The sequence below is a fragment of the Salvelinus namaycush genome, chromosome 12 (genome assembly GCF_016432855.1).
Source record: "Salvelinus namaycush isolate Seneca chromosome 12, SaNama_1.0, whole genome shotgun sequence".
NCBI lineage: Eukaryota > Metazoa > Chordata > Actinopteri > Salmoniformes > Salmonidae > Salvelinus > Salvelinus namaycush.
In genome coordinates, this window is record NC_052318.1 from 14,613,556 (window position 1) to 14,640,448 (window position 26,893).

The 26,893-nt window shown below is 39.6% G+C and overlaps 2 protein-coding genes across 8 annotated transcripts in view; both read left to right on the top strand.

Annotated features, from left to right (window-relative positions):
* Positions 1–2,531: 2,531 nt before the first annotated feature.
* Positions 2,532–19,881, top strand: dcps (decapping enzyme, scavenger). 2 transcript variants are annotated; one of them, XM_039005232.1, is made up of 7 exons: positions 2,532–2,740; positions 3,191–3,341; positions 5,511–5,656; positions 6,417–6,530; positions 6,854–6,964; positions 7,115–7,363; positions 19,795–19,881. In XM_039005232.1, exons 1-7 carry the CDS (start codon positions 2,537–2,539, stop codon positions 19,810–19,812), a joined length of 993 nt encoding a protein of 330 aa, XP_038861160.1. In that variant the 5' UTR covers positions 2,532–2,536; the 3' UTR covers positions 19,813–19,881. The 2 variants fall into 2 exon arrangements, with proteins under 2 accessions (XP_038861160.1, XP_038861159.1); XM_039005231.1 differs by lacking the exon at positions 19,795–19,881 and having other exon boundaries at positions 7,115–7,415.
* Positions 19,882–23,502: 3,621 nt separating this feature from the next.
* Positions 23,503–26,893, top strand: part of LOC120056936 (CMP-N-acetylneuraminate-beta-galactosamide-alpha-2,3-sialyltransferase 4-like) — a 34,242-nt gene continuing 30,851 nt past the window's right edge. For all 6 annotated transcript variants that reach the window (XM_039005233.1, XM_039005234.1, XM_039005236.1 and 3 more), the window contains exons 1-2: positions 23,503–23,575; positions 24,315–24,390. In XM_039005233.1, the coding sequence (XP_038861161.1) occupies positions 23,533–23,575; positions 24,315–24,390 (119 nt within the window). In that variant the 5' untranslated portion in view covers positions 23,503–23,532. The remainder of the gene's footprint in view (positions 23,576–24,314; positions 24,391–26,893) is intronic.

Here is a 26,893-nt window from a genome sequence, read left to right on the forward strand (position 1 = left end):
AAGTAGAGGGAATCATGTTCCAGGAGTGTCCGGTTAGGATGAAGGAGATTGAAGTAGTGGCGTGTATTCATGGATGCCAAGGGAAGCTAGGCTTGCCAATTTTTTTTTTACCAATAAAATTATAAAATAATTTATCTTCTGTCTCTTTGTTTTCTTAATTTTCCTGAATCTCACCGGAGAAATCATACGAGTGAGGGAAACAGCGCCCCTCTTCTGTCTCAGTATGTGTAGTCCAGGTATCTGATACTGTCTGACCAAAAGAGTACAGTACATAACATGTTGCTGTCGTAGCATTTGATTGATTGATGCCAGCAAGCATTTGGCCTCCCTTGATAAAAAAAACATATATATAATTAGCCAATAAGCATTCAGGTGAGCTCAACTTAGGGTTGTCCTGGTGCAGCAAATCACCCACCAAGGGAGGCCAGTTTGGATTTGGCTTCAAACCAATCAAATCACTTCCTAAGCAAAATGTCATTTTCATAAATCTTCTGTTTCTGGTCTACTTGTGTTAATGTCCTGCAGTAGCTAGCTTGCTAAATCGGCCCTTTCTACGCCATGGATGGAGATGGGGATTTGGACTTGTGGTTTTGACTTAATTCTCTGTACAGTACGCCAATGATTATGGCGGCGATTTTGATCTAACCATAAATTAATGTAGGGCCATGGACCTGAGACGATTTAAGTTCTATACAGTATGTAGCCTAAAATGTAGGCTAGTAGGCTCATGGTAACTAGCTAGCTAGCTGGTTCTGTGGTTCTTTGTTGCCCATATGATGAAGTTAGGCTAGCAAGCATTTTAGCAGTGATGGAAAAAGTATTAAATTGTCATACTTGAGTAAAAGTAAAGATACCTTAATAGAAAATGACTCAAGTAAAAGTGAAAGTCACCCAGTAAAATACTACTAAAAGTATTTGGTTTTAAATATACTTAAGAATCAAAAGTAAATGGAATTGCTAAAATGTACTTAAGTATGAAAAGTAAAAGTATATATAATTTCAACTTCCTTATATTAAGCAAACCAGACGGCCAAATGTTCTTTTTTTAAATTATTGACGGATAGCCAGGGGCACACTCCAACACTCAGACATAATTAACAAACAAAGCATTTGTGTTTAGTGAGTCCGCCAAATCAGAGGCAGTAGCGATTTTCTCTTGATACAGTAAGTGTGTGAATTGGACCATTTTTCTGTACTTTTGGGTATCAGGGAAAATGTATGGAGTAAAAGTTGCCAAAAATGTAAATAGTAAAGTACAGATACCCCCCAAAAACTACTTAAGTAAAAATACTTTAAAGTACTACTTAAGTACTTTACACCACTGCATTTTAGCTAGGTAGCCTATGACAACACAAACTAAAAGTGTACTGTATGACAGAGCCATAGACCGTTTCAATTGTTTTTGTTTTACACACAAAGGCACAGACAGAAATCATGGACAGCCACATGATATTTAGCAACATTGATTGCACTAAATAGTTTTTGGTATCTTTAAGTTTATTTTTCAGTGTATTAAAGTAAGCATATATAGCCTTGTTGATTTGATGATGTTTAAATGTTTAAGTTGAAATGGTGCTGGAATAGCAGAGGCAGTGCTCCTGTTGTCTTTGTGCTGACTTGCATTAACTCCGATGTTCTAAATCAGTAGCTGTTTAGTAAACTGGCGAAAACATGAACTTATTTGACCATGCTGCAGGTGATATACCTGTTTGTTACATGCAATATTTGCTATGTGGACTACACAGGACAGATGTTGCTCTCTGGTTTTGTGATGAAACAAATGTATGTGTAGTTGAATTTATTCCCCTACTATGTGACTGTCGTCTTTTTGTTGTCACGACCTTATTGTATATCATGATGGCTTATGAACAAATGGGTTATAGAGCAAACAATGCAATTATCACAACAGGTTGCAATATGGCTTTTTTACTGGCTTGGCTTCCTCAGTGATTTTACCCACACACCGCTACTGGATCGAAGTAGCAAGTATCAGGATTGTCCAGCATGTCTCCTATGCGGAGGCAGTGGACATAGTTAGACCAAATGAAGATGAGGAAGACATGGCAGTGTGCTGAGAATGTTGTTCAACAGTTGCGTTCAACAGTTGCGTTCCTGATATAGGCCTTAATGACCGTGAAGAAAGTGGATTTTGTTGCATTCATTGAGCAGGATGATAAATTGTACTGGCCAAACTAGCAGAAATTGGAAATCATTGTGAAAGGGTCTAAAAGGTTTTTGGATCTACATGACTTAAGCTGAAATATTGCAAGGAATATTGTCCAAATAAGGTCTCCCCTCTCAGGCCCCAGAGCCTGTGTAGGGATCTGAGTAGTAATGAATAAGAGGGAGATTATTATTTATATAATAATATATATTATTTTGGGCTGTTTGTTTTGAGGGAATATGAGTGTTTTTTCACCCTTCGTTTATTTCCTATGTTAAAGTTTCTCCGTTTTCACCCCACCCAGTAGGTCGAGGCAATAAGCATGTAGTCTGCCGTAAAACCCCACCGAAGAAGAAGTACCTCAGAATAAAAATGGCGGAGACTGGTAAACGTGAAGTTGATTTTGCGGACAGAAATGAAACTGATGCTGCTAAGGCCAAACGACTAAAGAATGACCCGAATAGTGACCAAGATAATCACAATGAATCAGCATCTGCAAATCCTTTGTTCGGATTTAAAACAACAACGGTTCTGCGGGACTCTGCACGGGAGAAAAATATGTTCATACACGGAAAGGTGGCTAACGTTACCGCTATCTAGGTATCTAGCTAGTTAGTCAATATTGGCTAATAGCTAGCTAAACTAAAACCAAAAAGCTTATAGATGTTTATAAGTGGTAACGTTAAATAGCTATATTTTATAGGTTGGAAATCTGTGGTTGCAGCCACTTAAACTTCAAATGGTAGAAGCTCGCATCGCATAATTCGTCTTGCTTGCCTGTTGTCAAAGTGACCAGTCGTCAGTGTACGAACCAATTTAGCGATGGCTGCCTACGGCCGCGAGGTGTCGTTTGTTGAATTAAAGTGTTTATTTGTATCATGTATGTCCTGTCCAACTATATGACAACAATACATGTAGTTAAATACTTAACCTTGTTAACGTTCGATTGTCTAGGTAGCTAGTTAACAAGGTGGACAGTCCATTGAATCTCAAACAACAATGTATTATTTCCCTATTCCCTATCAGTTGAACGACCAGGATGCGGTCATCATTTTGGAGAAGACCCCTATCAGGGAAGACACCCTGTTGGAGATTTTCAATGGCTCCAGAATGAAGTTGGACATGAGGAATGATATCTACAGCACGTATCAACTCCAACCCCCTGCTCATTTGAATGGTATGCCCCAGGATACATAGGCTAGATCTGCTCCAAAATGACATGAACATTTATGATATGAAAATTCGTGATTCCCTTGAGAGGGAGCTTATTTGCATATAGGTCCTGTTGTATCTCTGATTGGCTATGGCTCACTGGTCTGTGTAGAATACGGGCCTGGACAAGACAAATGTATTATTTACTGCAGTGTCAATTAATTGTCCATATGCACGGCCGCTTTCCCACTCTATATTGCTATCAAATTTTCACAAATCCTTACTATAAGTAATTCCCAAACATATGAATGTGAAAATTACCATATCTAAGTGCTCGCTTGGCAGAAAATGTAAAAAAGGTGTCAATATTCCTGGGGATGTATATGAACATTTGATATCTTATTAAAATCTGTTATGTTACATGCGCCGAATACAACAGGTGTAGACATACAGTGAAATGCTTACTTACAAGCCCTTAAATGTGCCTGGCTTTATAAATCACCCATGTATATCTACAGAAATAAGACAGATGTTGCCTGTTTGAGTGTTTGTTTAATAGCCTACTGATTCCGTGAGCACCAATCCTCATGCAACGGCAAAATGTCAGATAAAGCAATTTCACAGATTTGGCTGTTCAAAATTAAAAATAATAATAATAATAATATTTGCTAAGCTGTAATAAAGGCTTTACAATTTTGTTAGAACAGACTAGTATTACTTATTTATTTAGTGGGGTTTATACTGTTGCAAACAGGCAGAGAAATAATATTGTAATCTAATAGCACCTGTTTGTCACACATAATATGCACGCAGCTCTCCTATACTGTCATTTTTCTTGATCTTCTTATTGTTTATCATTACAATTATTATGATCATAATAATAAGTAATGTCGTTATCATTAGTAGGTTTTGTATAGTAGCCTTGTATAACACCATCGAGCTGTAGGCCTAAGAACGCGTCCTATTTAGTCTTAATACCGTAGCCTATATTTCAATATATAGGGTACTGTATCAACCAATCATTCATTCGTTCATACCATTACACAGCAAACGAGACATTCATGCTTTGAAATGCAATCAAGCGTTTTAGTTTTAAAATGCAATAACAAAGGGAGCTTTGAATGATTAGCCTAAACAATAAATAATCTGCAATTCACGAATGCATTCAACTGTAGCCTGCTGTAATATAGGCTTTAGATATAAAAACAATTCTCTTTAGAACAGACTCTCTGGTACACAAATGTATTTACCATTTACACTGTTCCAAACGGTCAGAAAAAATAATATTGTAATCTAACAGCAACTGTTTGGCACACAATACTCATGCAACGCTTGCTCCTATACCCTCCTTTTTCTAGATCTCCAGTAGTTTCCACAACTAAGTCAAATGTCTTCCACAGATCTGACTTCCCCTTTCCCTCCTGAGCAACCTGTAAACATTTGCCCATTTCAAGTTTCTTTTTCACATCCTCCGCATCCATTTTGCTGCGACATTACTGTGTTCAGAGTTTGTTATAACCATTTTATTGATGTGATTGATTGGCTATAGGTCAGGCCCTATTGGTCACATGCATGTAATGCTCACATGTTTCGAGGAAAGACAGCAAGGGTTGAGGGAATAGGGAATGTTTTTTCCTAAACAAATGAGGGATTTCTGAAAAAAATAATAATTCAAAAACAAGTAAGAAACTAAATGGCTGAAATTGTTGCAGCTTCAACACAGACAGCGCAATAAACACTTGCTGTGCTGTTGTGCATTTTTTGCTGCAGTAAGGAGGAGAGCGAGAAAACGTGCGCCAGTCACACAGGCACTCGCTGTCATTTCTTTAAACTGCCTGTGACCATCAGGCTCTTTCTTGAGTCGTGTGTGTCCTAATTATTTAATCAAACAGTGTGCTTAAAGCATCAGACAAGCTCAGTGCATAAGGTAGTTGGTTTTATTCAAACACATAAGGTCTGTCTGTCAATATATGGAAAAACAAGTTTAAACATCTTGACCAATCGATTGGAACAGAACGACTCTCGGCCGACCAAGATTTTCTTTAGTCGGGGACAGCTGTAGATTCAATACATTGGACCAAATCGAATAATTCTGCAATGCGAAGTGGCACCATTATTATTTCCTAATGGAATTCAAATCTCTGACTGAAATCTGATGTGATATTGATCCTTGTCTTGTTCCTTGGTTCCAAAGAGATGAAGACCACAGTGGTGTGTCCGGCCACAGAGAAGCATGTGAAGAAATACCTGCGCCAGGAGACCTACTTGGTGCAGGAGACTGGGGAGGACTACCGCTCTATCACCCTACCTTACATTCAGAGTCAGAGCTTCAGTGTACAGGTAGCATTTCATTGCTTTCAAGGTGAAAATATTAGTCCCAATGCTTTCAAGGTGAAAATATTAGTCCCACAGTATCCCACTACACAGTCTCCCACTCCACATCCGGAGGCCTTGATTGTCGACTCAGTAAATGCACGGTTCTTACAGGGGATCATCCTCAATCAGGGATTACAATACCATCCATATAGAAGAGCCAGATTGGGCAATGCGTCACGGATGCTTGAGAGGTATTAGTAAGGGCTTTCCTCTCCTCCGATCTTAAAGGGTTAACGTGATGCCTCGGTCAGGGGCGGACTAGTGATTTGGAGGCCTCCGTTAGAGGCCAGTCTGAGGCCCCACCCATGTTTATTTAACACAATCATGGCTACTGAACAAAGATGTGTTTGGAGCCGGCTCTTTTAGGTGGACAAAGTGGAATGAAAAGGCTAACTGAAAAGACTTGAAATGCCTTTCACTAATAAAGGTCTTTGCATCACCACATAGAACACGAGTGGGCAATTTTCAACGAATGGCAGGTATTTGAAACAGTGTACAGTAACAGTACATCGGCAAATTCGCCCTTCTGCTGCTTGACAGGCAGAGCCCACAAAGGATGGGGAAATTAACCTAAACTTCTCATACTTGTCAGGTATAGTTTACTTTTATATCACTCAAATATCCAATTAATGGTTGCCAATATTGAAAGATTGTGATTTGTAAACATGCACTTCTATGATTTATGTGGCAATGATTTTCTTGTCGCTGTGTTTTTCCCCTCCAGTGGGTGTACAACATCTTGGAGAAGAAAGCGGAGGCAGAGCGCATCGTTTATGAGGACCCAGACCAGGACGTCGGCTTTGTCCTGCTCCCAGACTTCAAGTGGGACCAAAAGCAGGTGATTTTCTGGATTTTTGTTTTAGATTCCGTCTCTCACAGTTGAAGTGTACCTATGATAAAAATTACAGACCTCTACATGCTTTGTAAGTAGGAAAACCTGCAAAATCAGCAGTGTATCAAATACTTGTTTCCCCACTGTACCTTGTATGATCCTGTCCAAGTAATCTTATTCATTGTGATCTAAAAGTCTAAACCTATCCTAAATCAGAACTTCAACTTTGAGACACTTTATACATAGGGCCAAAGTGGACAATGGAGATGCCATTCGAGCCTCCTATTGAGCACATGGTTACTTTCACCCCCCCCCCCCCCCCCCCCTAGTTGGATGACTTGCATTTGATTGCCATCGTTCATCAAAGGGACATCAAAAGTTTACGAGACCTGACAGCGCTGCATCTGCCATTGCTGTCTAACATCCGCAAGAGGGGAGAGGTGAGAAGGATCCGATAATACATACATACAAATTAAATTTGCTTGTTGAGCTTATTGCGATTGTTTGATGTTTGATGTGTCTTGGGGCAACTACTCCTTACTCTGTCAAATAGTTGTGCTTGTTTTTCATGGTGCTTTCCCCTATCACAGGAGAGCATTCTGAAGCGGTACGGTGTGGCAGCCAGTAAGCTGAAGGTGTACCTCCACTACCAGCCGTCCTACTACCACCTCCACATCCACTTCAACGCCCTGAGCTACGAGGCCCCGGGCTGCGGGGTGGAGCATGCCCACCTGCTTTCGGACGTCATCCAGAACCTCCAGGCAGACTCCCAGTACTACCACAGTCGCTCCCTCTCCTTTCCCTTGCGGGCTGACCAAGGCCTGCTCAGCAAGTTCAAGGATGCCGGCAAGCTGTAGTGTCTAGACTCCCAAACACGACAACACTACTACGGTAGGACCTCAGAGGGATGAACACGTTGGGAATGGTGGTGGTTTGGAACTCTGGCCTTTTCGCAATTGAATTTGCTAAAATCCTGTGTCTTCTCTTCTCCGTCCTCTCTCGCCTCCTTTTTAAAAAGGTCATGGAGAGGCAGCGAGGAGAGGTAATGTGGATGAAAATATGCTTGTATGAAATTACTCCTCCACTCGCGTGTTGCATGAATGACGTTTACAGGGGTAAATCAAAAAATAAATGTGTTAAGTGATAAAAACAAATTAAGTTAGTTGTGCCGGACATTTTATAGATAAAACGATAAGTAGCATATTGATTTTCAACGTGTGCATGCTTTTCTCCTCAGAAAAAACTAAAGCTGATTCAAAGAGGGTTTGGCAGATTTCAAAACTCTTCCACGGAAGACTTGCATGTTTATCCTCGATGAAAGGTGGCTATCGAGAAGGGGAGGACACTCTTCTGTTCGCCTATTAACGAATTGACATCTCCTCAACCACTTATCGGGTTCCTGGTCATGGAGGAGAGAGGGTGGAGGACAGACTTTTTCCCAAATGAGAAAAGGCCACAATTGTCCGTCACTTTGACATTCACTTACAAACCAAAAATCAGTATTAGAAAATATTCATGCAGATTTTGTTTTCTAATAATTTAGCCAGATACTGTACATACAGTGCCTTCAGAAAGTATTCATACCCCTTGACTTATTCCACATTTTGTTACAGCCTGAAATCAAAATGGAGAAAAAAAGTCTCACCCATCTACACACAATAGCCCATAATGACAAAGTGAAAAGTAAAAAAAAAAAAAAAAAACATTTTTGCAAATGTTTTTCAAATGAAATGCATCTCATTTATATACGTAATCACACCGCTGAGTCGATACATGTTAGAATGACCATTGGCAGGGATTACAGCTGCGAGTCTTTCTGGGTACGTTTCTAAGAACTTTGCACACTTGGATCGTACAATATTTGCCCATTATTCTTTTCAGAATTCTTCAAGCTCTGTCAAGTTGGTTGTTGATCATTGCTTGACAACCATTTTCAAGTCTTGCCATAGATTTTCAAGCAGATTTAAGTGAAAACTAACTCAGCCACTCAAACATTCAGTGTTTTCTTGGTAAGCAACTGCAGTGTAGACTTGGCCTTGTGTTTTAGGTTATTGTCCTGCTGAAAGGGGAATTCACCTCCCAGTCTGGTGGAAAGCAGACAACCAGGTATTCCTCTAGGATTTTGCCTGTGCTTAGCTCCATGATGTTTTTATTTTTTTATCCTGAAAAACTCCCCAGTCCTTATCGATTACAAGAATACCCATAACATGATGCAGCCACCAATATGCTTGAAAATATGGAGAGTGGTACTCAGTAATACGTTTGGGGCAAATCCAATACAACACTTTATATTCTGGACAAAAAATGAATTTTTGGCACTATGAATTTTTGGCACTATTACTTTAGTGCCTTGTTGCAAACAGTATGTATGTTTTTGGATAGTTTTCATTCTGTACAGGCTTCCTTTTCACACTATCAATTAGGTTAGTATTGTGGAGTAAATACAATGTTGTTGATCCATCCTCCCTTTTCTCTTATCACACCCATCCAACTCTGTAACTGTTTTAAAGTCACTATTGGCCTCATGGTGAAATCCCTGAGCGGTTTCCTTCCTCTCCGGCAACTGAGTTAGGAAGGACACCTGTAACTTTAGTGACTGGGTGTGTTGATACACCATCCAAAGTGTAATTAATAACTTCACTATGCTCAAAGTGATATTTGATGTCTTTTTTTTTTACCCATCTACCAATAGGTTCCCTTCTTTGTGAGGCATTGGAAAACCTCTCAGGTCTTTGTGGTTGAATCTGTGTTTGAAATTCACTGCTCGACTGAGGGATCTTACAGATACTTGTATGTGTGGGGTACAGAGATGTAGTCATTCAAACATCATGTTAAACATTTATTGCACAGAGTGAGTCCATGAAACTTCTGTGACTTAAGCAATTTGTTTTACTCCTGAACTTTAGGCTTCCCATAACAAAGGAGTTGAATACTTATTGACTCAAGACATGAGCTTTTCATTTTTAATTAATTTGTAAACATTTCAAAAAACAAAATTCCACTTTGACGTTATGGGTTATTGTGTATAGGCCAGTGACCCAAAAAATATATTTAATACGTTTTAAATTCAGGCTGTAACACAATGTTGAAAAAGTCTTTCTGAAAGCACTGTATCTGTTTCTCTGTAGCCTATAGATTATTTTGTTTTTAATACAAGTCCTGAGGATTGAGGTTCAACTGTAGTTGTACTGTATTGCCTTGGTGGATTCAGAATTGCTAATTTTTTGTTAAACTTTTAAAATATATTTGTTGAACAGAAATAAAGAATTGTACAACCATTTTTGTTTGCCAGTTGTGACTTATCTGAAGATGCTTGATGTATTTGGACAAGTGTGTTAGGTGAAGTGGTAGAAAAATAACTGAATTGTCATACTTCAGTAAAGGTACCATAATAGAAAATGACTCAAGGGAGTCACCCAGTAAAATACTACATGAGTAAAAGTATCTGGTTTTAAATGTACTTAAGTACAGTATTGCAAAAAGTACTAAATTGTCGTAAATATAAATAGTAAAGTACAGTCGTGGCCAAAAGTTTTGAGAATGACACAAATATTCGTTTTCAAAGTCTGCTGAATCAGTTTGTATGATGGCAATTTGCATATACCCCAGAATGTTATGAAGAGTGATCAGATGAATTGCAATTAATTGCAAAGTTCCCCTTTGCCATGCAAATGAACTGAATCCCCCAAAAACATTTCCACTGCATTTCAGCCCTGCCACAAAAGGACCAGCTGACATCATGTCAGTGATTCTCTCGTTAACACAGGTGTGAGTTTTGACGAGGACAAGGCTGGAGATCACTCTGTCATGCTGATTGAGTTCGAATAACAGACTGGAAGCTTCAAAAGGAGGGTGGTGCTTGGAATCATTGTTCTTCCTCTGTCAATCATGGTTACCTGTAAGGAAACACATGCCGTCATCATTGCTTTGCACAAAAAGGGCTTCACAGGCAAGCATATTGCTGCCAGTAAGATTGCACCTAAATCAACCATTTATCGGATCATCAAGAACTTCAAGGAGAGCGGTTCAATTGTTGTGAAGAAGGCTTCAGGGCGCCCAAGAAAGTCCAGCAAGCGCCAGGACCGTCTCCTAATGTTGATTCAGCTGTGGGATCGGGGCACCACCAGTACAGAGCTTGCTCAGGAATGGCAGCAGGCAGGTGTGAGTGCATCTGCACGCACAGTGAGGCGAAGACTTTTGGAGAATGGCCTGGTGTCAAGAAGGGCAGCAAAGAAGCCACTTCTCTCCAGGAAAAACATCTGGGACAGACTGATATTCTGCAAAAGGTACAGGGATTGGACTGCTGAGGACTGGGGTAAAGTCATTTTCTCTGATGAATCCCCTTTCCAATTGTTTGGGGTATCCGGAAAAAAGCTTGTCCAGAGAAGACAAGGTGAGCGCTACCATCAGTCCTGTGTCATGCCAACAGTAAAGCATCCTGAGACCATTCATGTGTGGGGTTGCTTCTCAGCCAAGGGAGTGGGCTCACTCACAATTTTGCCTAAGAACACAGCCATGAATAAAGAATGGTACCAACACATCCTCCGAGAGCAACTTCTCCCAACCATCCAGGAACAGTTTGGTGATAAACAATGCCTTTTCCAGCACGATGGAGCACCTTGCCATAAGGCAAAAGTGATAACTAAGTGGCTCGGGGAACAAAACATCGATATTTTGGGTCCATGGCCAGGAAACTCCCCACACCTTAATCCCATTGAGAACTTGTGGTCAATCCTCAAGAGGTGGGTGGACAAACAAAAACCCACAAGTTCTGACAAACTCCAAGCATTGATTATACAAGAATGGGCTGCCATCAGTCAGGATGTGGCCCAGAAGTTCATTGACAGCATGCCAGGGCGGATTGCAGAGGTCTTGAAAAATAAGGGTCAACACTGCAAATATTGACTCTTTGCATCAACTTCATGTAATTGTCAATAAAATTATACTTCAGTATTCCATAGTAACATCTGACAAAAATATCTGAAGACACTGAAGCAGCAGACGGTGAAAATTAAAATGTGTCATTCTCAACTTTTGGCCATGACTGTACAGATACACCAAAAAACGACTTAATTAGTACTTCAAAGTATTTTTACTTAGTTACTTTACACCACTGGTTAGGTGGAATATGATAGTGTGCCACTGACTACACTAACAAACATTTTGGGAGGAAAAACAATCCGTTTTAGAGAAAACATTTTAATACCTGAATAGCATATTTCGGAAACATTTCTAAATAACGGGTATTTAGAAGGGATGGACCGACTCGACCTAGTACAGTTGGTAATAACCGAACGATTCTCCTGTATGACCATTTTCCAGTGCATGGCGCATGCGTTTAAGTGTAGCTTAGAAGACGTCAGGAATGTCAATCGTGCATGAAAGCAGTTGCTTGACAACAGCGTTTCGGGGTGTGTACTTTTGGCTACATCGTCTTCAAATATTGTGATCTTTCTGAATTGTCAGAATTGACCCTAAAGAATAGTGCGACGCATAGACGTATCCCCAGTCTTGTATGCATTTACCCACTGTATAGACTTACCTTCAGCTGACAGCTACAGGGAACAATATTTGTGGTTCTCCACGGTAAGTTCTATGCTTTTCTTCGGTTTTCTAAATCTATTTACGGTAAGACATGAGTTATAATACATGTTTTATTATATGTAACAAGTTGTGGACTGCTGGTAAAATTCTGAATCTTTGGCAATGTGTGTCGCAAAAAACACATCACAGTTAGCAATGAGGAATCGGCCCGAAGCGGCCCTCCTCCGGGGGGCCAGAACTGATTGAATCGGCCCGGAATCAAAATGAATGACTGCCCAGAATCGGCCCAAGTACATCGGGCGTTTCTGTCTACCGGAATTCAGCCAACTTTGCCGGAATCTTACCAGAATCCCCCCAGCTGATGCAAATTTAAATAAATGTATACAAAATAACCTGATTTTAATTATTTTATATATGACTATTATACATTTTATACATACAAATTAGACCCATCCACAAAAAAAAAAATGTGTTGGAGGAAACGCCATACACATGATGACCGTGTCAGCTTGCATGCGCCTGGCCCGCCACAAGAGTCGCTACAGCATGTTGGGACAAGGACATCCCGGCCGGCCAAACCCTCCAACGGCGCTGGGCTAATTGTGCGTTGCCACATGGCTCGGCCGGCACGGGTCTCGAACCAGCATCTGTAGCAAGCAGTTTGCACTGTGATGCAGTGTCTAACACCGTACCCAAACCGGCGGCGTGCGTGCGCCATTGTGCGCAAATTGATTTTGTCCCCCCACACCAAACGCGATCACGACACATGCAGGTTTTAATATCAAAACAATCTCTGAACCAATTATATTAATTTGGGGACAGGTCGAATAGCATTAAACATTTATGGCAATTTAGCTAGCTAGCTTGCAGTTGCTAGCTAATTTGTCTGTTTTAGCTAGCTTGCTGTTGCTAGCTAATTTGTCCTGGGATATAAACTTTGAGTTGTTATTTTACCTGAAATTCACAAGGTCCTCTACTATGACAATTAATCCACACATAAAACGGTCAACCGAATCGTTTCTAGTCATCTCTCCTCCTTTCAGGATTTTTCTTTGGACTTTATATGGCGACTGGCATCTAACTGTCATAGTTACCACACAACCGACCGAACTCAGTTCATCTTTAAATCACCCACGTGGGTATAACCAATGAGGAGATGGCACGTGGACATATGCTTCTAAAAGCCAATGAGGAGATGGGAGAGGCAGGACTTGCTGTGCGTTCTGCGCCACAAATTGAAGCAACTTCTATTTTAGCGCCTGGCAACGCAGACGCTCGTTGGTGTGCGCAAGCGGTATGGGTGCAATAATTGAATAACATTTATGTTTACGATGCGAGCGGTGTGTTCATGCTTTTTGACATGTCCCTAAATTAATATAATTGGTTTAGAGTTTGTTTTGATATTTCAACCTGCTTGTCGTGATCGCGTTTGGTGTGCGGGGTCAAAATCAATTTGCGCAAGATGCCGCATGCGTGAGTCCGGTTTGGGTATGGTGTTAGAGGGAGGCTCGATCCACAACATTTTTAATGCTTATCAATTGGCTTGCACAAAGTATCAAAATACAAAAATACTACAGAGGACTCTTTAAGAATTTCATTTAAATGTTAATTGTATTTTTTGATCACAGAAACAATAAGAAAATAAGGAAAAATAAATATTCAAATGTTATTTATATAAAGCAGCCCGTGTAATCATCTGCCGGAGAGTAGCCCCAATCGGCCCAAGCCCCAAGTAATACAGTTGGGCCAGATAACTCACACCGGAATTGGCCCAAGCCCAATCCCCGCATACTAGCCATAAGTAATACTGCATATGGCCACTTGACGTCGGCCGAGTCTGACTTTCAGCCAAGTGCCCCGACTCAGCCGGGGATCGGCCCAGATCCACTGCGCTAGCTGGGATGGCATCACTGAACAGTGTGTATAATTTATCGAATTCATGCAATTTTTGTTAGGCTACCAACATTGCAGCATTACATTTTAACTAATGTAGCCTACACTAATTTATAATGATGATGTTTGGATTAAGGAATATGATCATGCCATATGATTTCATATTCATAAAAAATTATATAAATTGAACTGGGGACTTAAAGTTCTCAAACAATATGAGATAACATTGATTTTAAGAATAGGCTACATTTATCAGACTGGTGAAGGATTTAAGAGTATTAATTTGACTTTCTTTTTACACAAACTCAAATGTGACATGCTAGATAAAAGAAGGGATGGTGAATAGTAGTTTGATTCATTGCAAACTCACCAACCTATTACAGACATGTAATTAGCTGGTGCTAATTGGGGAAACATTAAATATGGTGTGTAGGCCTATAGCAGCCAGATAGAGGCTAAAGAGGTTACTTTTGCTACATTGTATTGTATTCATTTTCTTTTGAAATGATACATCAACTCTGTCCCAAATTGCCTATTCCCTATAAATTAGTGCACTGGGCCTTGGTCAAAATAAGTGATCGCAGAGCAGGCCTTAAAGCCTAATCTTGTTGATGTAATAGGTGCTCCGTCACAATGGGCTAGTTCCATGCCGTAAACTTTATAGGTCTTCATCCAGGAGTTCACTGCTACAGACATCGGGTCTGCTGCTATTGGTTTCTGAGGTGAAGTTTCCCTAGGTACAGCTCTAGGATCAGCTTCCCCTCCCTCAATCCTAACCTTAACCTTTCGTGTGAAAAATGCTAAACTGACCCAAGATCAGCATCTAGGACCAACATCTCACTACAATTTATAGGTATTTGGGAGCTCCTGTGTGGCTCAGTCAACAGACAACTCAATAATACTAATTTCAAACCCTTTTGTTGTGCACACAGTAGTGTGCCTATAGTAGTGGTGGTGGAAACATTTCTTCTCACACATTCACCACAAGATTAGTCTCCCTCACATCCCTTCACTTTCTCACAGGACATACAGACTCTCTCACCCACATTTAACACACACATACCGTTTTAACTGTGTTGTGATAGTTCAAAAATTAAATGTCACATTAAGGCTGTTGTTTTTTAGTTTGTAAGCAGGTGTATGTTAAGTCCTGTGTCAGTTTATCTCTCTGCAGTGCTCCCCAATCCTGTCCATGGAGAGCTACCCTCCTGTGGGTTTTCGCTCCAACTCCAGGTGTAACCATCCTTATTCAGCTACACAACCAGCTAATTATTAGAATCAGGTGCGCTAGATTAGAGTTAGAGTAAACGGTAGCTCTCCCAGAACAGGGTTGGAGAGTCTTGGTGTAGAGTCATTGTTTTGGTATCAGCCCAGAGAGAAATGTGAGACCTTAAAAGAAGACCCCTTTTAATGTGCTTAATTTTTCAAAACAATAATGAACACCATAACCTTATATCCTGAGGAATATATCCTGAGGAATCACATATTTTTTCATAATCCTAAAGATGTTATGAATGTAGAAATGTGACTAATCACATAAAGTGAGACTGAGCAATTCTGACTCGTCAACTGGGGTGAATTTCAGTCAACTAAGTGACAACATTTTTTAGGCTGTTTGTGAACAGTCACATTGAAATCATCTTATCCTTGATGCAGGTGCTTCTCAAGAAACTGATCGGGAGTGACTACAGGCTACTATTTCAAAATGCTTATCTGATGTAGAGATACAAATTCAAGGTGCAGTGTTTGTCTTCTCTGTGAAATACAATCAACCTGATCAATTTCAAATAGAAATGTTTAGTTATAGATCTGTCATTCTCATTGAAAGCAAGTCTAAGAAGTGGTAGATCTGTTCTATGTGCGTTATTTATATGCTTCCTGTTCTTAAGTTTCGTTTTTGCGTCTTTTACTTTACGTTTAAGTGACCTTTGTTTTTTAAAGAGAGTGGATATCCACTCTACTTTAAGGTATTTTTTCATGCTTTGTTAAAGACAGGCATGGACACATATGGGGAGATAGAAATGAGGGAGACACGGGAGGATGGGTGGAGACAGGAAATGAACCCAGTTTTCCAGTTGGGAGCCATGTGCTTGATGCCGGGTTCTGAAAAAAAAAGCATTGTTCACTAAAATGAAAGCATTGTTCACTAAAATGGTCAGTTTCCGTCCTGTTGAGGCAGGTCTATTGGTTACACAGTAATGTCTGGGAAAGTTTCATAATTATGATGTAGATCCTGCTAAGATTGTGCTAGTCTGGGCAATGAGTGGTGAGTTTGTATAATGGCAATTGGTGTATTATACAGCCAATGGTAGCACATCTTTCCTACTGCAACCTTGAATTGCTTCACCATTACTCTAATTTAGGCATGTCTGTGTGTGTGTACGTGCGTACTCTCAAATATATTTCAAATTGCAGTGGGACTTCATTCTACAGACACCATTAAGATTGGGGTCATTTTTTTTTAATTTTTTTTTTTACAAATGTGTCACAAACAATGTAGGAAGTGCCACTTTCAGATGAGCGGGCTGGGACTACATCTTTACCGAGAATTTGCTTTGGCATCTCTTACCACCTCTGCCACCATCGCAAGCAGTTAACCAATGTTTTCTGTTTGGTAGAAAGCTGAGTGGTGGGGCTGGAAAAGTATGTATGTAATGTAACCACTCTCAAATTCACTCCCTTGTGAGAGTTTCACTACCTTGTGAGAGTTTCACTGCCTTGTGAGTGGAACAAATACAGATCCACAGTAATGACCATATTTCAATCAATGGTATGAAAATTATTTTGGAAAGCTCAACCCCTGACCTTAATGGGTGATTTAGCGAGATAGAGAACTTATCAAAAATGCTGTTTTTACAGAGAGTCAAGTGTGGTCTTAGTGCTGTTTCCTCCTCTGTGTGATTTCCGGTTTAGTCAATGTTTCACATCCACCTGACACAGCGATAGTTTCTTGTGTTTCTTTCTTCTTATACGAGTCATTTGTTATTTTCAGCAGTGTGACATTAATTTCCATTTTGGTCATTTAGTTTATACCAGAGTGATTTACAGTCAGTGCATTCAGATAAGGTAGGTAAAACAACTACATATCACAGTTATTGCAAGTAAAACCTTCCTAAAAAGCAGCAGTTATTAGCGAAATTGGCAGTGGTGCTATTAAGTGCAATAAAGACAAGTACAACAGTTGTGTTAATTTAGAGTACCACACAACATTCTTTCTATTTTGCTTTGTTTTTGTGTTTTTTGTTGTTGTTGTATTGGCTTTGTGCCATACTGTCTGTAGAAATTACAGTGAACGGACGACATAGCCTAATATTCAATACCAAACAGTATTCTGTACGATACCAACTGCCACGTGTGACGTCAATGACACTATTAATCCCAACTAATCTTCGATCTTAACATAGGCCGTCCGAAGCAGAAACGCAAAGCATTGGACCCGCAAAGCATTGTTCTTATTGACTGACTTACCTAGTTAAATAAAGGTAAAAAAAAAAATATATATATATATATATATATATGCTTAGGACGGTTGGCAGAACCATTAAACCAATAGCTCTCACAATGTTCTCTTGTAGAATCTTTCTTTGCGTAAATAATTGGAAACTCACTGGTTTAGTAATGATCAAAGCTCGAGGTAAACGATCACAAATTATAGAAAGCACAAAATCATGGTTGATTTTTATAAGGCTAACCCCAATTAGTCGACTAGTAGATTGTTTGGTTGGTTGTTATGCTGTTAGTCGACTGAAATTGTTTTAGTCGAGCAGTAACAAATATATACAGTACCAGTCAAAAGTTTGGACACACCCACTCATTCCAGGGTTTTTCTTTATTTGTACTATTTTCTACATTGTAGAATAATTAGTGAAGACATTAACACAATGAAATAACACATATGGAATCATGTAGCAACAAAAAAAGTGTTAAACAAATAAATATTTATTTTATAATTGAGATTCTTCGTAGTTGCCACCATTTTGCTTTCTTGAGTAAGGCACCTCCAACATGCAGGTGTGTTAGCCTAGCTCATTGCTTTCTGTGGTGGTAAGTTAGCCAGCGGGAATATACAGAGTGTAGGGGTTGGTAATGATCTCTAGTTGCGCCGTGATTGGCTCAGTGTTATGTCACTCATGGGGACACTATGTCACCACAAAATCTACGGGGAAAGCTCGAAAATTCCAAGCCCCTTGGGTGCTACCGTAGAGTTACATTCAACGTGCCCATCCAAGAAGGCTCAAGGTCACAGATAAAATGACGTCAAATCACGTCATATCTACCGTAGCTTTGATTGGACTGATGTCAACATACTTTTAAAATCTTAGCTAGCAAGATAGACAAGCAGTCATCATCATGAATCAAGTCCACAATCTACTGGCAAATCCTTTTAAATCCTTGTCATATGAAGAGAAATTATAGAAAAAACGTATTGGTGCTCATTGTACATAAATCTTACACAACAATTTGGAAATGGCAAATTCAAAAATGAGTGGTTTGGAAGAAATCAGTGGCTAACTGCATAAGTTGGAAAGTAATCACTAGCCTGCTATTCAGTGGAGTGGATGTGTGGTCCAAATCTAGGTTTAAGGGTCTCTTTGATGCCAAAATTTGCCTGCAAGAAGGACGGCCGCGCCACCTTCCTTTTCAAGTGAGGACAGCACAACAAGGTGAGTCCAAAAAAATATTGTATGCTGCTGCATAAATGATGTAATATGACAGGGAGATATGTATACTGTAGCTAAGAAAGTAATACTAAGTGTGTAGTAAGCTGTTAGTAGCCCATGTGCCTCACCCTAATAATTTGGTCCTTTTCCCCCTCATAACTTAACTTACTGTTCTGATTTAGTGGTGCACATGTAGCCTATAGCCTGTTTTAGAGAAATGTAATCATTGAACATTGTAAGAGCTTTCATTGTCTGCCTATATGCCCCCTTTATTTATGTTATGGTTCTGACTTGGTGTACAGGGAGAATACTGTAAGACTGGCCCATGTTCTGAATTCTGTCGCTGTACATTTCAAAAGTGCTGAACAAATAGTTATATTAACTATTTCCGTCCTAGCTCACTCAAGTTTAGGTTTTGTCGATTTAGTAATTGTCTTATGTTTGGAGCGCTCCTGTCAATGTTGAGTAAGAACGCGCAAGCATAGAGGTAGGCCTACAGGTTACCTGACCTGTGCGCAAATGTAGGCATATAAATGTGCCCATTTGGGGATCTGATAGTATTTCGGATTGGCTTAAGGCACCACCACTAATGACCTGTGGAGCTTCTCAAAGTAATGTTTTCTTCACCTCAAACAGCAAGCAAACAATGTATGTTTTAACATTATTTAGAATTACAATAGTTCCTCAATGTATTTGAAAAATCTTTCCACCTCTCTCCCTTTCGATAACGACTCGATAACCACTCAGCGTGAAAGGTAAAAATGTAATGTTCTGATCCAGTGGAAACGTCATAAAATAGGCATACCTGATTACTTCTTATCAGTGCTTGACTTGGACTGAAATAGGTTCCGGTACTCATTTTGGGTGCTGGTACTCTTTATATGTAGGTGCAGGAGCTCCACATTACCTTTGAGCTAATTTTCTATAGGAGGAACAGGAGCTCAAGCAGTAGAACATTTGAGGTGCTGGTACTCAGCTCTGGTGAACTCCTGCCCAAGTCAAGCACTGCTTCTTATCCCTTGCGTAAATAGCCCACAGCTGTGTCTGTCCCAAGCTCACTGGTGCAGGAAACTCTGAGGGCCCAGAATATTTTATACAATGTTGCAAGTTCACTAGCGCAAACTTCGGGCGGAACTAAGTTAATTGACCAATGCCTGCTCAGCAAGTTCAAGGATGCCGGCAAGCTGTAGTGTCTAGACTCCCAAACACGACAACACTACTACGGTAGGACCTCAGAGGGAGGAACACGTTGGGAATGGTGGTGGTTTGGTACTCTGGCCTTTTCGCAGTTGAATTTGCTAAAATCCTGTGTCCTCTCCTCCGTCCTCTCTCGCCTCCTTTTGAAAAAGGCCAAAAGTAATCGTGGAGTGGCAGCGAGGTGAGGTAATGTGGCCGAAAATATGCTTGTATGAAATTACTCTACTTCTCCACTCGCATGTCGCATGAATGACGTTTACAGGGGTTACAGGGGTAGATCCCAAAATAAATGTGTAAAGGGATAAAAACATATTAAGTTAGTTGTGCTAGACATTTTACAGATACAATTATATGTTTTTCAACGTGTGCATGTTTTTCTCCTCAGAAAAAACTAAAGCTGATTCAAAGTGGGTTTGGTAGATTTTAAAACTCTTCCACGAAGGACTTGCATGTTTATCCTCAATGAAAGGTGGCTATCGAGGAGGGGAGGACACTCTTCTGTTCGCCTATTAACAAATTGACATCTCCTCGACCATTTATCGGGTTCCTGGTCATGGAGGAGAGAGGGTGGAGGACAGACTTTTTCCCAAATGAGAAAAGTCCACAAATGTCCGTCACTTTGAAATTCACTTACAAACCAAAAATCAGTTTTAAAGAAAATGTAGATGCAATTATTTTTTCTAATGATTTAGCCAGATAGTGCCTTCAGAAAGTATTCATACCCCTTGACTTATTCCACATTTTAGTGTTACAGGTTGAATTCAAAATGGAGAAAACCAATTCTCACCCATCTACACACAATAGATTATAATGACAAAGTGAAAACATGTTTTTTTTTAAACATTTTTTTGCTAATTTATTGATAATATCTCATGTACATACCCTGAGTCAATACATGTTAGAATCACCTTTGGCAGTGAATGCAGATGTGAGATTTCTTGGTACGTTTCAAATTCAAATTTATCCCGCTCTCACTCGAGACCATATCCAGGGCCCGCTTGATCAAGAAACAAGACCACAGGCGTTGTCTATAGACTCTGATACAAAGGTTGCGAAGAAAAAGGCCAAATGCTTCGTTAAAGCCAAGCCCACTCAAAATCTGAAAAGTCGATCTGCTTTCACCTTGAACAGAAATGGCACATCACGTCATTGCGAACGACCACTCCACTTTGTGGGGAATATGTCCACTAAACACGAATCTAAACGCCCATGTCTGGAAACAGTCCTGGAGGACTGCTTAACTGTGTTGTTACCTACCCTTACCACCTGGGGGCGGCCCGTCAGGAAGTCCAGGATCCAGTTGCAGAGGGAGGTGTTTAGTCCCAGGGTCCTTAGCATTTCAGTCGATGTAGTAGATGACGTGTATAGTGTTGAGTCATCCGCATACATAGACACACTGACTTTACTCAAAGCCAGTGGCATGTCGTTAGTAAAAATAAATAAAAGTAAGGAGCCTAGGCAGCCCTGGGGAATTCCTGATTCTACCTGGATTATGTTGGAGAGGCTTCCATTAATGAACACCTTCTGTATTCTGTTAGACAGGTAACTCTTTATCCACAATATAGCAGGGGATGTAAAGCCATAACACATACGTTTTTCCAGCAGCAGACTATAATGGATAATGTCAAAAGCTGCACTGAAGTCTAACAAAACATCCCCCACAATCTTTTTATCATCAATTTCTCTCAGCCAATCATCAGTCATTTGTGTAAGTGCTGTGCTTGTTGAGGGTAGGTAACAACACAGAAAAACATTCCCTATAAGCGTGATGAAAGTCTGTTGTCAAATTGTTTACTGTAAAATAGCATTGTATCTGGTCAAACACAATTTTTTTCAAAACTTTACTTAGGGTTGGTAACAGGTTTGTCTTTCATAATTTGTTCAGATATACTTGGATTTGTCGTATCAGCGGTTGTTGTTGGCATGTCATGCCTACATTTGCTAATCTTGCCAATGAAAAAATCCTTAAAGTAGTTGGCAATATCAGTCGGTTTTGTGATGAATAAGCCATCTGACTCAATGAATGATGGAGCTGAGTTTGCCTTTTTTTTTTTTTTATTCATTGAAGGTGCTCCAAGGCTTTGTACTATCATTCTTTATGTTATTTATCTTTGTTTCATCGTGTAGTTTCTTATTTTTATTCAGTTTAGTGACATGATTTCTCAACTTGCAATATGTTTGCCAGTCGGTTGTGCAGTCAGACTTATTTGCCATTACTTTTGCCTCATCCCTCAACCATCATTTTTCAGTTCCTCATCAATCACGGTGATTTAACAGTTTTTACAGTCATTTTCTTATTGGGTGCATGCCTATTAGTAATTGGGATAAGCAATTTTGTAAATGTGTTAAGTGCAGCGTTTGTTTGCATCTCATGACACACCACGGACCAACAAATATTCTTTACATCAACAACATAGGAATCACTACAAAACAAATTATATGTCCTCTTATACACTATATTAGACCCAGCCTTTGTAACTTTGGTTTTCCTATATATGACTACTATATTGTGATCACTACATCCGATGGATCTGGATACTGCTTTTAAGCACATTTCTGCAGCATTAGTAAAGATGTGATCAATACATGTTCATTATTTCATTCCTGTGCTTTTTGTAACTACCCTGGTATGTTGACTGATAACCTGAACCAGGTTGCAGGCACTGGTAACAGTTTGAAGCTTTTTCTTGGGTGGGCAGCTTGATGAAACCCAGTCAATATTTAAATCACCCAGAAAATATACCTCTCTGTTGATATCACATACATTATCAAGCATTTTACACATGTTATCCAGATACTGATTGTTAGCACTTGGTGGTAACAATCACCTGTCTGCAAGCACAGCTCCATGAGCGAGATTTCCAACTGCTCAACTCCGCTCACATGCTCTGACCCCCTCACATTGACTAGGTACTGGTACCACCTGTATATAGCCTCGTTACTGTTAATTTGTTACTTTATTTCTTACTTTAGCTTATTTTATTTTGTGTTTATTTATTTTTGCAAATATTTTCTTACTTAAAAAAAAATCTACATTGATGGTTAAGGGCTTGTAAGTAAGCATTTCACGGTAAGGTCTACACTTGTTGTATTCGGCACATTTGACAAATAAAATTTGATTTGTGTGTGTTAGTGATGCTGAATTGTTTTTACATATCGGTATATTATTTTTGACAAGATATCTTATCTTTTTGACAATATCGCAGTATTATTTTTGCACTAATTGGCTGTACCAGCACCAAAACTCCAGTATTTTTCCTTCATAGCTTGTTCTCCATCTTCTTTTTAAATAAGGAGCCAATTTGTTTTCAGCACTTTTATTTCCATGACTGACCAAAACATTTTATCATGGCTCTCTTGTGTCCCTTTGCAGCAGACATATGGTGAGCAATATGTTTGGACTATGGAATCTCAATAAAATCACATTATTTAATGGCAATGCATGTAGAATCGCAATACATATCGTATCGGCACCTAAGTATTGTGATAATGTTGTATCGTGAGGACCCTGGCAATTCCTAGCTTGTGTGTGTGTGTGTGAGAGAGAGAGCTTTTTTTGTGTGTGTGTAGACCAACCTATGAAGGGAGGGAGGAAAAGGAGTGGTTACAGCTGACTGGTGGCTAGCTGATTGGGCGATATATTAAATGGGATGTTTCTCTCATTCTCTCTATCTCTCTCTCAGGGTGACATCATCAACACAAACACTCCAGACATGAGAAAGGAGCAGGTGAAGATGTCTCTGAAGAACACCAAAAGTAAGTGATTTAAACCAGTATTTCAATGCATTATATCCAATTCTATCAGTTTGAGAATTGACAGATGCTTCAGATTTCAGGTAACCTAATGCCAGGTAATTTAGTCAGTCATGACTAAACCAGTCATGGTATTATGTTATTGTATATTCTGCTGCTAGGGTTTTCCTTAACCTTAGTCAGTTCAAATGTGAGGGGAGGTTAGTAAAAAAAAGGCCTTTTCTTTGTGAATATATTGAAATGTGTTGCTTGTAACGCCTTATTGTTAATAAGCAACCCAGACGTTGTCTTGTTGCTACTCTGCTATGTGTAATGTTTTGAAAAACAGTCCCGTTACCATTAGTCAAATTCCAGGACGTTTTCACTGTCTTGAAGTTCAAGTTAAGTTCACTTAAAGTTCACATTTTCAATGACTCATATATTATTATCTGAAAGGATAAACTGATCCTAGATTGATATATACAGCCCCCAGAGCTTGAGTTTGACCAGTCTTTTTTGTTATTTGTGTCACAGCATAGCACGGCATGTTGCACTCGCCTGGGTCAAAATCAGCTAGTGAAAAATATTTTATTGCATTCAATTGAAATAACAAATGCCCTTGTGTCTTCAACATCACCAGGGAAATGATTTTGTGTCTGCCTTTCTCTTATGGATTTTGACCCAGGCGAGTATGGCATACTGTGCTGTGAAGCGTGCAAAAGGTATCTGTACATTAAAATCGCCTTCTTGTGTTAATTTGCAGCATGGTCCAGAGTACTTGTACCTGTGCTGCTGCTGTGCTGTGTGTCCTACTACTATTCACATTTCTTCCTTCAGAGGTAAAGCTCCCCTTTGTCTTCATTCAGCCACCTGGTCCTCCTCAAGATCCTTCTGCATTTGACAGGATTTGAGTGCTACAGAGGGTGGCAGAGTTTATGTAAGCACGGAGTGGCTTGTAAGAGAGATACAGGCTGTGTCTCAAATGGCACACTATTCCCTATATAGTGTGCTACTTTTTGACCAGGGCCCATAGGGCTCCGGTCAAAAATAGTGCCTATGGGCCCTGGTCAAATGTAGTGCACTATATAGGGAATAGGGTGCCATTTGTGACGTACCCATGTACTCTTTAGCCCCCGGGGGGGAGAGATTAAGCTTGGTTTAGGGCTGCCATGACCAGGGATTTTAGAGAAAGACAGAGTAGAAGCTCAAAGTCTCTTTGCATGGGGTGTTGGCCAAATGCAAACACAACGTTCGTTGCACGTTATCTTTTTGGCCAAAATGTCAGATAAGTGGGTCTGCTAGACTCTGATAAGTGGCACTTTTTATTCAATATAGCTATCTAAACAGAAAAATTACAGAACATTACAAATTGTACGTATAAGAGAAAAATAGAGCTGTACCGATGACAGATACCTTCGACCAGACCATCCCATCAAGTTCAGGATTTGCATCTTTTGACCAATGGTAAAATAATATGTTAATTGTCTAGATAATCGTCTAAGAAAACCAGTAGTCCAAACCACGTCTGTCATTATCCGTTCAAAGGTTATTTGAGTTTTTACCCTTGTATGATAGCAGAATTAGGGTGACTAAATCAATGGAGGCCAGAGAAAAAAAAGGAAAAAAAAAGGAAAATTGCACTGCGTCAGCTAGGCTGGATTCTGTGCCAGAATTAAGGCTACTGGCTACCTGATAGGCTGACTTTCCCATTGAACTTGTCATCTTTCGTCTCAAATCCGCAGGACATAAAACAACATAGAGACATGACATGTAGTATTTTCATATTTTAGTGTATGCTTTTCATATTAATTAGAAATTCCTGTTCTTTTTCAAACTTTTCTCACAAAAACAAGCTTATTTTCAAAGTCTTTTACATTTAATTCAGCTCGTGTCATGATAATTTAGGTTTTAGCTACCTGCGGAAACAACTTTGAAGACGAGAACAACAAAATGTAAAATCCTCAAAAGTTATGAGAAACCTGCACCACTATGTCAACAGAGTTCAGTGCTTCTTATTGCATTCATTAGGTTGTGAAATCGGATTTTTTTTGTTTATGTAATGTAATTATATGTTAGAGAAAGAGCCCACTGAATGATTCATGACATGAATATTCATATTTGTCTTGGTAAAATGTATTTTATAACATAAGGAAGTGAAATTTCATCACCGTAGCATGTTTTCATTTGATAGCAATTTGATAGAAATAAGGATTTTTATTCTACTGACAGTATATAGCGCTTCTCAAGAACACTTGAGTTACTCATAATTAGGGAGTCTTGTTCACTTTCACCACAGTATATGCTGTTGTACACGGCTGTCCCTATAGGAGAACCCTTTGAATAACCCTTTTTGGTTCCAGGTACAGTACCAGTCAAAGGTTTGTACACATCTACTCATTTCAGGGTTTTTCTTTATTTTTACATTGTGGAATAATAGTGAAGACATCAAAACTATGAAATAACACAGATGGACTCATGTAGTAACCAAAAAAGTGTTAAATATATCAAAATATATTTCAGATTCTTCGAAGTATCCACCCTTTGCCTTGATAACAGCTTTGCACACGCTTGGCATTCTCTCAACCAGCTTCATGAGGTAGTCACATGGAATGCATTTCAATTAACAGGTGTGCCTTGTTAAAAGTTAATTTGTGGAGTTTCTTTCCTTCTTAATGCATTTGATTCAATCAGTTGTGTTGTGATAAGGTAGGGGTGGTATACAGAAGATAGCCCTATTTGGTAAAAGACCAGGTCCATATTATGGCAAGAACAGCTCAAATAAGCAAAGAGAAACGACAGTCCATCATTACTTTTAGACATGAAGGTCAGTCAATCCGGACATTTTCAAGAACTTTGAAAGTTTCTTCAAGTGCAATCGCAAAAACCTTCAAGCGCTATGATAAAACTGTCTCTCATGAGGACCGCCACAGAAAAGGAAGACCCAGAGTTATCTTTGCTGCAAAGGATAAGTTCACTAGAGTTACCAGCCTCAGAAATTGTGGTGCAAATAAATGCTTCACAGAGTTCAAGTAACAGACACATTTCACCATCAACTGTTCGGAGGAGACTGCGTGATTCAGGCCTTCATGGTAGAATTGCTGCAAAGAAACCACCACTAAAGGACACTAATAAGAATAAGAGACTTGCTTGGGCCAAGAAACACGAGCAATGGACATTAGACCGGTGGAAATCTGCCCTTTGGTCTGATGAGTCCAAATTTGAGATTTTTGGTTCCAACCGCTGTGTCTTTGTGAGATGTAGAGTAGGTGAATGGATGATCTCTGCTTATGTGGTTCCCACCATGAAGCATGGAAGAGGAGGTGTGATTGTGGGGGTGCTTTG

Excerpts from the sequence above, each read along its gene's own strand:
- dcps (XM_039005232.1), top strand. The coding sequence starts at position 2,537 with ATGGCGGAGACTGGTAAACGTGAAGTTGATTTTGCGGACAGAAATGAA. Across the intron at positions 2,741-3,190 it reads ATATGTTCATACACGGAAAG|TTGAACGACCAGGATGCGGT; the intron begins GTGGCTAACGTT and ends ATTCCCTATCAG. Across the intron at positions 5,657-6,416 it reads GTCAGAGCTTCAGTGTACAG|TGGGTGTACAACATCTTGGA; the intron begins GTAGCATTTCAT and ends TTTCCCCTCCAG.